The 11275-nt window shown below is 48.4% G+C and overlaps 1 protein-coding gene across 1 annotated transcript; it reads left to right on the forward strand.

Annotated features, from left to right (window-relative positions):
* The first annotated feature begins 3947 nt into the window (after positions 1-3947).
* Positions 3948-10736, forward strand: LOC103813328 (retinoic acid-induced protein 3-like). Its single transcript, XM_009086583.4, has 4 exons — positions 3948-4186; positions 6647-7602; positions 8655-8698; positions 9403-10736. Exons 2-4 carry the CDS (start codon positions 6678-6680, stop codon positions 9493-9495), a joined length of 1062 nt encoding a protein of 353 aa, XP_009084831.1. The 5' UTR covers positions 3948-4186; positions 6647-6677; the 3' UTR covers positions 9496-10736.
* Positions 10737-11275: the final 539 nt, after the last annotated feature.

Raw genomic sequence — 11275 nt, forward strand, 5'->3', positions numbered from 1 at the left:
CATTTAGGAGCCAGGAAGAGAAAGGAGCTGGCCAAAACCTCCTCATTTAAAGAAGGGAGCCTCTTTGAGAGGAGGCAGCAATCAGCACAGAAAACAAAGCATTGTTACATACCAGAAATGTTTATATTTTTCCTGAGACTGAGAATGGCAGGGAGCACAGCATGCAGTTGGGAAGAACTGATAGCTGCAAAGACGAGTAAAGGCTCTGAAGGACATCAGAATGTGTTTCTTCTGCAATTATTTTAGATAATATTTACTTTTTGGTGCAACACTCTTCATTTCCAAAGGAAAGTTATTCAGCTCTTAGAGTCTTAGAGTTTTTGGTAATCTTTGGATACATGCTTTCAAAGCCAGAAGATGAGGGATTCAAGGACAGAACACCTAGGAGAAAGTCCAGTATTATGAAAAGATCCCACATGTTCCTTTCCAGAAATGACACCCCCTCCCTTGTCTTGTCTCCTGTCTAAGGCAGTGGTACCCTGAGCTGGCTGGCTGAAGACCCATCATCCCTGTGTCAGGCTCTTTCCAAGGGTGTCATAATGTTTGTACCTGAACTGATTTAAAGACGAAGAAAATGGATGGAGGTGGCTGTAATGTTAGCTCAGGATGACTGTGATAAGTACTGGCAGGGGGATGTTTTTCAGGGAGCAAGGCTGTTCTTGTGTCATTAAGCTATCTGATGTGCACAGGTAGCTAAGCAGAAGGAATGAGACAAACCTATTCACAGTGCAGCCAATATCACTGGTCAAACACAAACATGTTATTTAGACACATTCCAGAGCGCCATGCACCATCTCTCTCCAGGCATCTGCTTGCCTTATTACTTGTCTTAATAAAAGATGTTATCTCAGTCCCTGCACCTCCAGACACGCTTCCTTCCCCATGCCTGGCTGAGCTGAGGGGGCTGCAGCATTCTGCCCCTTGCTGTGACACTGAAAGCAGTGGAGGAGGGCTGGCGTCCCAGCACTGGGCACTCCCACCCCACAGAAGGAGCAGAGCCAAGCAATGCCAGCAGCAAGAAGGGGCAGGGAGCAGAGCTGCCTCAGAGGGAGAGCCCAGCCCTCATCCAGCTGCCTGAGAACTGGGAGTTGTGGGTGCCTCTTGCCCAAAGGGGTCAGACCCCGCTGCTGTCCCTGACTCTCCTTGTCGACTATCCTTCCCACTACCAGCAGCCACCCTGCTTGTCCAGGGCTGCAATATGGCCAAAGCAAGCAGTTTGGCTACCAACAGCCTCCCACCTAAAGGAACTTCCAACATTACCAGCATTTTGCTACTGGATTGTGTTTAAATTATTTTGGAGATTTGCTATTCAATTCAGCTGTCAAGTGTAAGGATCTATATCATTCTCTTGTCTCCATCTCTATGAAATAAATGGGTAGTTCTCAGGTGTGATTTGGTTGGCCTTGAAGCAGATCAACTGTAACTATCCTGGAAGTGCCCCTTTCTCTCCACCAGCTATAGTGGGAATCCACATGACTGCCTCCAATGAAGAAGTCTGCTCTGTAGACACCTAGGAGTCAATTTGATTGTCCATACTCTGCTGCCTAGGGTCATTTGGGATTTTCTGTGTTATTAGAGTGAACTAATGCTCAAGAAGGATTGATTCCCACAGCTCTTGTATCTTATATGCCATCCCTATGCTGTTCACTAACAGGTAACAGAGCTACAGCACCTTCAATTAACTATTTATCTCTGCTGGTGTACCAGAATTAAGTCCTTACAGTGGGCTAGGTACCTACATATCAGCTGGCCATCTCAACTCTGAAATAGCCAGGGAGATTGAGCACTCAATCCATTTGCTCTTACAAAGGTGATTTGAGATGCCTAAGGGTATCCAAAGCACCTGCACAGGACTGCCAGATCTGATAGAGGAGGTATGGGAAATTCATGTGCTTCTGCAGTGGTCACTGGAAATTGAGCAGGAGACACTGGGGCATCTCAAGTGATGGTGTGCAAGCAACTAAAGTGAGGCCCCAGGCAATCTAGGCAACCACATCTGGGAGCATTTCAGTGTACACAGAAATAGGCACCTGTATCCAATCAGCTGGGACAGTCCTTCTGACCATTACGGCTGTTTGGCAGCTGAGACACTCAGTTCACATTTAGGCAACAACCATCAGACATCTAAATTTAGGTGCCTCTATCTGCAGGTTACATCCTGTCCCTAAAGTGAGGTGACAGCCATCTCACCTGTCTGGTGTGATCACTGTGCCATTTGCACTCACACCTGCAGACCAGTGGTGCCTCTCCACCCTCCTTGGCACAGCATGAGAGCCATGGACACCATGTGTCACACTACAGTGAGTCAGCAGCCCTCAGGCTCCTAAATCGCTTGGGATTGTTTTTAAATGTAGCCCCATTAGCCTGCTGAAAGTACAGGTTATGTTTGATGACTGACTCTCATGGATTTCTAAGGCATTCTGAAAAATGTCTGTGTTACTTTTATCATTTCTTGTCTTTTCCCCTGATATAATTTGACATGGTCTATTCCATGAGGACTTTTGTGTCTGCGCAAATGTAGGGAAGTAGCTAGCAGTCCATAATGTGCCCTGACAAGATGCAAATAGGCTGGCAGTGACCTTTGAAAGCTTCTTGGAACGTTTTCCTAAGACAAGTTGGGTCCCACTGAGATGTTGCTAAGCTCCTCTCCATCTCTACTTATTTTCTATTCTCATTTTTCATAACTGCCTCCTTCTTGGCTGGCTCACTAAGCCCAGGACCTGCTTTAAACTTTAGATTAATTTCATGGAGAGAAACCTGGTATGTCCTTTTCTAAGAAGCCTCGGGATTTTGCAGTGAAACAAAAATTGGAAGGGCACAAAGAACTGTCTTAGGGCTCAGCATGGCCCACCCTACAGTGACTACACTGAGTGTTGCCTTTCACTGGATGAGCCACTCATCCCTGCAGGTCCTCATGCACTTCTGTGGGGTGTGGAAGAGAGGACTCTCTAGCATGAGTTTCTTGGCAGTCTCCACATGTGAGACTCATAAAGGATCAGCACCCAAAAACAAGCCAGAAGCCCGAAAACAAACAAAACTAACAAGCAGATGAGACGCCTGTGGGCACTTAGACCTCAGCACGGGCACCTGCAGCTGCTCTGCCTCCTCCTGGTTTTGGGAAGGAGCACAAACTTCGTGAGGTGAGGGGGGTTTTCAGCTTTGGGGCTGTGTGTAGGGACTGAGTCCTTCATGTGGATAGGCCTTGATGTCAATTCCTTAATCAGGATAATGAAATACTGCCAGTGAGTAATATTTAAAATAACAAATGAAGTCACCAAGACCTTGGATATACTCGAGGATTTCGATGGGGTTGTGCTGATAGGTGTGTCAGGCCAGAGGCATAAAATGTAGAGCAAGGGGGAATTTGTCATTGCCTTTGCCCATTAACTGTTTGGGCCAGCAGCAATTTGGACAAAGTGACTCAGCGCTGGCGAGCCGGCAGAACCGAGCCTTCAGAGAGCGAGGCTGCTCTGAGCGAGGCACAAGGAGAGCAGGGCTGCCCCTTCCAGGAAAGGAACCAGTGGCTCCCGCTGGCACGGGCGGGAGGGACAAGCAGAGCAGACGTGTCCCCACACGCATTCGCAGCACTTGTGGAGAGCCCCGCGGAAACAAAGCATCTCCGGATCCAGGCTTGCCGCTCTGGCTCTGGGCACGGCGGGCCCGCTCCCACACCACAGCCTCCTCACGGTCTGCTTTACCAGCAGCTTATCAGGCGGGAAAGCAGGCAAAGACACAAAAGGCTCGGAGCAGGGAGGGGACGCAGTGCTATTCATAGCGGCGGTCCCCACCCACGGGTGCCAGGAGCCAGACAGGGGAGCACCTTATGAGGTGTCTGACCGAGCGCATTCAGCGTTGTCCCAGCGCTGTCCCAGCGCTGCCTCCCCACCCCGGCGCAGGGGTGAGTGCCCCGCTGACGTCAGGAGGCCTTACTTCATTTCCTGGCACCGGGGCCGAATTTTCACAGCCGTGTCCCGTGGGAGAGGAGAGGCGAGGCGGTGGAACTGGAATAGGCGTGCTCAGCCCCACCTCCCCAGCCCTCCAGCTGTTAAAGCTCCCGGAGCGGCGGGCGCGGAGCTGCTGCTCGGCCGGCCTTGCGGAGCGGAGGTGCCCGGCTCCTGGTGCGCTGGAAAAGTGCCTCTCCTGGACGGAGCCTCCCCGCTGCCTTCTCCAGGCAGGACCCAGAAAGGTAATTGAAGGCGATGTGTTACAGGATCTAGGTTGGGCCTGCCTTCTGCAGCTGGGTTGGGACGGCGTGCGGGGCATGGGGTGCCACAGCAACCTCAGAGTGCCTCCCGGCCGTGACTGTGAGATGGCACTGCCAGCTGGGGCTCAGGAGAGCTCCCGGGAAACGACTGGAAATCTGTGGGTGAATGGGTGTGTTTTATGTACAAGTGTCAATGAGAAAGGAGGGTCAAGCTGGAGGGAGAAGACTCCTGCTCCCTCAAGCGAGAGCTGTGATTTGGGGTGTGCTGGATAAGCTACTACAGCATAGACTTCTTTGCACGGACTGCAGAGCCCCTTGGAATTCCTAGGGGAATTCCACTGCTGTAGGTGCTGGATGAGCAGACTTAGCTTCTGGGAGCAGCATCACCCAGGAGACAGGGTAGAGGCTCTTCTTGCCTCATCATGCTACGCAGGACATCTACCCAGGAAAAAAAGGCAGTAAAAATGGTTGCAAGTGGCCCAGTTCCCCAAGTCAGGAAGGTTATTTCCATCCCATTTGTTCCTCTGGCCGTGGTGGCTGGCTGTGGCAAGCACCACTTGCAGTCAGCACTGTCAGGACCCAAAGCTATGGGTGTGCTCCGTGCTGTCATCAGGTCACTCACGCTGGTTCTCTGGGCTCTCCACGTGCCTCAGCAGTGAGCACCAGTCTGTATCTGCCCGAGCTGTGAGTAGATAAGCTAATCTAATCAACAGTAAATGTCTGTGGATAGAATTTTAGAATTTTCTCTCTAGATTTTCAGAAATTTATTACTCACAATTGTCCAGATAACCCAGCTATCTGTGCAAGAGATCATTAATCTCCAAAATTTTGTGTACTTTGACTGTGAAAACTCCTTCATGTCTTATCCACTTGTTCCATGTTCTCTATGGGAGTCCAAAGTTCCTGCATATTTGAATAATTTGCATTTTATTGTAGCCAGCCTTTTGAAGAGCTGCACATCTTTTACACAGTGAGGTTAGAAGCTGGAAAAATATTTCCCCAATTCAGTTAGAAGCAGGTCCATTGAAGCATATGTGGGGCTGGGAGTGAGTCGGTGGTATTTGCACCCTTTGTTCATCTCTTGGTTAGATCAACTAACCATTTATTAAAACCACAATCTGCAATCACTAAAATCTGCTGGAAAGGTTTGAGAACCAACTTCATGAGTGCAGTATGTTGTTCTGGAGCAGGAAAATTAAGGCAAATGGTACAGTGAGCACTAAAGTCCACATTTTTGCAAGGTTGATTTTTTTTTTTTTCCTATGAGATAGCCTATTTTTCCAGTGTGGGTCACCATTAAGGACTGGTTGCTCATGTTTCATTGTGATATTGTATCTAAAGTCCTCTTTTGACAGATTTCAGAGACTCAAGCTTAAGTGAGGAATTTAGTGTTTAGAAATCAGTACCTGGCCCCTTAGGTCTAAACTCCCTCGGTGCCGTGATGTGTCAAAGGCCCCTGTGCTGTGGTTTCTGCCATGCTTCAAGCTCCCAAGAAAGTAGGGGGCTTGATTCCCCTGAAGAGCCCACTTAAGCTCTCCTATCCTCTGGGAGACAGGCTTGCTCAGACAGCACTGAAGTCCTTAAGATGAGACAGTAGGAGTGTGTTAGGGACCTTGACATCGTGTGTTTGTGGACTGCTCACGCAGTGACTTGGTAACTTGTCACACAATGAACAGCATTGGCTCTGACGTGTCAGGCCTCTCCTCAGTGCAAGGCAGTGTCTTGGGAAGGAGAGTGAGGTCTTTGAGACACTCCTTATTGCTACACTGCTGTGAAGAAGGAGAAATATGAGTTCAGGGCTGGTGGTTGGTGACTTGTATTTGCTGTTGAATTTGGAGTGAGAAGGGCTGTGCTGAAGGCATCTGGATAAGTTATCTGCAAGGTAAAAGGTGTTAAAGTTCCCCCTTCATTCCTAATGGTAAACCAAAGCCAGAAGTGCCTCAGAGAATATAAGAGGGGGAAAATGAATGTAAAAGAGAACAGTGAGTTTCCTTTTCTGCATTGTTCGTGTCTGAATCTCCCTGGTACAAGGTACTGATGTTGTTTGAACTTGTTAGAAGAGTGTAAACTGTGCTATGACTACAGCTGCTCTTGTATCACAGAAGTGACAAGGCAGCACAGTCTTTGCACTGCAGGGCAACAAGCAAATGCCCTTTCCAGTACCTCACCTTCTCCCTGCTCCCCACACTCCTAAAATGTTGCACAACATCAGGCATGGTACAGAGGACATGCAAGGTGAATTGCCTCCTCCTGAGAGGCTTGGCTTGCCTTAATGGAGAGCCAGTGCCAAGCTTTGAGGTGACTCTGCTGCCATTGCCCCATGTCCTTAGCACTGTGGTGTCCTTGCCCAGAGGGATGGAGGTCTGTCCTGCCTCTCCTTCCCCACTGTTGACAGTTCCCAGATGGTTGACTTGACAGCCTGTGCTTTCTCTTTTTCTACAGCTTTGGAGAGGTTGTTCAAGAAGGCAGTAGGATGACAACGTCACCTCCCCCGGGCTGCGGCAGCATCGGCGCTGACTACCACCTGCTCTGTGACACAGAGAAGGCCTGGGGGATTGTCCTGGAGTCGCTGGCTGCAGCAGGCATCCTCATCACCATTTTCCTCATCTGCTCGCTCTTCTTCCTCATCTGCAAAGTCCAAGACAACAGCAAGCGGCACATGATCTCCGTCTATTTTTTCTTTCTTTTAGGCACGCTCGGCGTTTTTGGTCTCACTTTTGCCTTCATCATTAAACTCAACGACAGGACTCGTCCCACTCGCTTCTTCCTGTTTGGGGTCATCTTTGCTCTCTGCTTCTCGTGCCTCCTCACCCATGCCTGCAACCTCAACAAACTAGTGAGAGGAAAAAAGCCCTTCTCCTGGCAGGTGCTGCTGCTCTTCCTTGTTTCCTTTGCCATGGTACAAGTTGTGATCAACATTGAGTACTTGGTCACCATGTTTGTAAACCAGAGAGAAGAATTCCTGAATATGACTCGGGAGAATACCAACAAGGACTTTGTCATGCTTCTGATCTACGTGCTCTTCCTCATGGCTCTGACCTTCTTGGTTTCCATGTTCACATTCTGTGGGCCATATAAAAGCTGGAAGAGGCATGGGGCGCACATCTTTGTCACCGTCCTGTTCTCCATTGCTGTTTGGGTGGTGTGGATCACTATGCTCATAAAAGGCAACACGGTTTTAGACAAACAAATGTGGGATGATCCTGTTGTGGCCATTGCTCTGGTGTCCAATGGCTGGATTTTCCTGATCATGTATATTGTTCCTGAAATTTGTTTCCTCACTGCTCCTCTGAAACTAGAGGACTACCCTCCAGAAAATGACTTCTGCCAACCCAAGTTCATAAAGCAGGCAACTGGAGTGGACAACCGTGCCTACACCCAAGATGAAATTGTGCAAGGTATGGTGAAGTGAATGACTTCACTGCCCCCCCAGCCCTAAGCACACAAGCACCACTCATGACCTAAAAGAGGTGGGAGAGCAACAAGAAAAGATTTGAAGATGATATGATATTGTAAATGAGAGGCTAGGAAAAAGCTTCAGACTGATAAAACTTTGCAGATGTCCCTGCAAATTAATCTCCAGACATAAGGGAAATGAGTGAGGACCAATGCAAAAGCAATTGTGTAGGAGCAATGTAATAAGGGAAATGCGTGAGGACCAATGCAAATGTGCAGGAGCAGTGACTGAGTAGGAGACTTGCTGCATGTCAGGGCTGAAATATAACTCTTTATGACCTTGCTAAGGAAGGGAAGTCCATGTTAAAAATCAAGAGGTTTTTTTTGTCTCTTAGTGATGCATCAGCTCTTCAGGCCTATCTAGGTTATACCTTGGAGGTTATTTATTCCAGTTCTGATCAGGTTCCCATATCCATGTAAGAATGGATCCGCCAGCCAAAAAGGAGGCAAGGAGGTCTTTCTTTTCTGTATGAATCTTTTGCCTACTTGGACAAAGCAAAATGTTTCTATTGATTGAGGTTTCCCAAACCTGTGGGTAGGAGATGTGATTCTTCTGGGTGTGGATTTGCTCCTGGTATCATGTTTATCATGTTCCGTCACCTGCAGTCAGACCCCCAGGTTTGTGAGAGAATAGTCAAGAAAGGCTGTGTTCTCCCAGGGAATACCTTGAGGGGGGTCTTGTGCATACAAGTGGGAGGGATTTGGCTGGTGGTGGTGACAGTAATTGTGAGTCAATAGGAGGTGTCTAAACTCCAAGGCCACCTGCGTCCTGTTATTTGCAATACCATTCATTCCTGCTTTCAGAAGGAAATATTTAATGTCCTCCACCTACGGATTTTAGCCCATTCCTGCCTGCACACTTCACAGTTAGACCAGTCTAAAAGCATCTGCTCCTGTAGCCACAGATCCTCTGAATCTCCCTTGATGTGGTATTTCTGAGCTCCTGTGTAATGCTAATGCACTAACTTTCCCCTGCCTTTGTCTTGTGACACAGGAAACATCAACTACTCCCCGTACGCTTCTCACTTTCAGATGAAGGTAAGTTCATGCCACTGTCACCCCTTTCACCACATGCAGGCTATAGGCTACTGTTCAGGTGCTGGAAGGAAGGGAAGGAGAAGGGGCAAAGACAGATGGGCCTAGAGCAAGCTCTGTGAAGGCAGGCCTTTGCTTTGCATGGAGCCAAGTGATTCTGTGCCATGTTCGTGGAAGGGGCCTGTGGCTGGGCAGAAGAAAGAGCTATGACATGTCCAGGGACGTGGGAAGGCAAGAGGGGCCCAGCATAAAGTAGTTTTGGTTTTCAATACTTTGGGATTTGGTACTACATAAGAAGTCCTCTCTTCAAGCACAGTTCTTACAGTAGACTGTGCCCTGTCCTCAGGAGAGCATGCTTATTTCCTCAGCCCATGCCCCAAATGTATTCCCACCAGCAGGCACTGGAAGCTGCAGTGCAGATCCAGAGCGGGTGGTCTGCATGACCACCTGTCCATTCACCAGTCCTCCTTCAGACCACAGCCTAGCCAGGTCTAGAAGCTCACATCGTGTTCCCACATGGTCCCTCTGGTGACCTGTCTCCATCACTATTTTGTTTTGCCAGGATCCTCTTCCACAGCCTGATTGGTCACATTCTCAGGAAACCTTCAGATCTGTTTCTCCCTTCCTTCCTTTGGTTTCTTTATAAGCCTTGTTTTATTACTTCTCTGCCATTTTCAAAGGTAAAGACTTCTGTGCTTCATTTTCAGGCCATTGAACCACAGAATGATTTCTCCATCCCTCGCCCCAAGGCCCGGACAAGCCCATACCATGACTACACTGGTGGGAAAAGCCCCATGTAGCAGCTCCACAGTGAGCAGAGACTGAGTGCCCCTCAGCAGAGGCACAGGGAATGGGCCACATGGTGACAAAGGAGATGATCCTGCAGAAGAGTCAAGCCACACCAGCAAAAAAGGAGAGGTATCCCCTTTCCCCCACACAGGCACCTTTGTAGCTCTCTGTTATTCTTCAGACATAGCTTTCAGACACAGCCCTGGCCATCCTGTCCCTGTCACTCTGTCTCCATGGAATGAAGCTTCTCTCTTCTGATGGAAGAGCATTCTGCCTATTCCAGCAGAAATGCTAGAGAAGGAAGAAGATCATCAGCTGGGTCTGTGACTGGCTTTGCCCCAGACAGGACCTGCTTTAATCAGCTCATGGGGGTGCCTGCACCCCTCATCTGATAGAAGAAGAGGAAGGAGCAGGAGCATCAGCCCTACACATTCCTTCCTCCTGTATACCCACACAGACATCTCAGGCACTACTGAGGACATCTTTAGTTATCCCCTGTTACTTTTGTGCCCACTCCCAGCCCTGCCTGGCTGTCCTCCAGAGATCAGTGAAGAAGAGACAGAGAGAGAAAAAGAATACTCCATTTTTCATCTTTATATTTGCTTCCAGCACCTTCCTCATCATCTAGGGGCCATGCTGGAGATGGGGAAGAAAACTTATAGACATAAAACCATCAGCACCAATCTACCCTGACACATGTTCCAGTTCATGTTCTTACAGCCTTCCTTTCCAGCTCTGGCTCCTGCCCACATGCCTCAGCTGAGCTCCCCAAGGTGCCTGCCCCCCTGCAAACTCTCCCTCCCCACCCCAGCCATTCCAGGCTGTGGATCCCCAAAGACAAAGCCTCTTCCATGTGGCTCCTTGCAATACCCTGGTGGGATATAATCCTGTGAACCCTGGACCTCGGCCTCTTCCTGAGTGTGTTTGTGGCATTTACACAAACATTTCCCAAGCAGCCGGGTTACAGAGGGCAGACACCCTTCTTCCCAGGCATGAGTGAGCAAAAGTGTGTGTGTGTGGTGTGTGGACTGCACCCTGGTGATGAGCAATGAGTCTGCAGAGTTGAATCATTCTGTAACCTGCTTTGCATTTGATAAATAGCTTTCCATGGTATTTCATCTGTAACTACAGAGAGCTCTCCAAGTGTGTGTGTGTGTGGTACACTGGCATCTGACACAGCTGTATATTTATTTAGTACTTTGTATATGGACTGTTTAATTAATAAAAACCCAAACAGCCTGTCTATAAGAAACTGGTGTTCTTCCTTGGGAATGGGATTTCTGTCATGGCTGGTGGGGTGACAGCAGTAGCTCTCCATGGGTTGGAGTGCAGCCTCTGGGAGGTTGCACTTAGGGGAAAATGGCAGAGAAGTGCTTCTTTGAGGCTGTCATAGTGGACCAAAGAGCAGCTGCTGGAGGGTGCAGAAGCAGGGTTAGTAGCTTCTCCGTGCTACTTTTCTTGAATAAAGTTGATTTAATGTTAGGAGTGCTTAAGAAATGAGGAAATACAAATCCAAGCCACGGCAAGCAAATGCCAGAGGAAAGATGTGAACTCTTCATCACTGCACATGTCTGTGTCTGCTGTGTCAATACTCCTGTATTTATTCACTTGTCTCTTGTTGGGTACTTGCATGATCAAGAATAGGAAAGGAGCTTGTAGGTAAGTAATTCAGTTTATAAAAAGATGTCTTTCTGAATATATGTAATATTTTTATTTGAAAGCAGAAGCAATATCAAAGCAAAATCACATCAGTGAAAATGATGATGATAATAATAATTTTTAAACCTCTTG

This window comes from Serinus canaria, chromosome 1A (genome assembly GCF_022539315.1).
Source record: "Serinus canaria isolate serCan28SL12 chromosome 1A, serCan2020, whole genome shotgun sequence".
NCBI classification, from domain to species: domain Eukaryota; kingdom Metazoa; phylum Chordata; class Aves; order Passeriformes; family Fringillidae; genus Serinus; species Serinus canaria.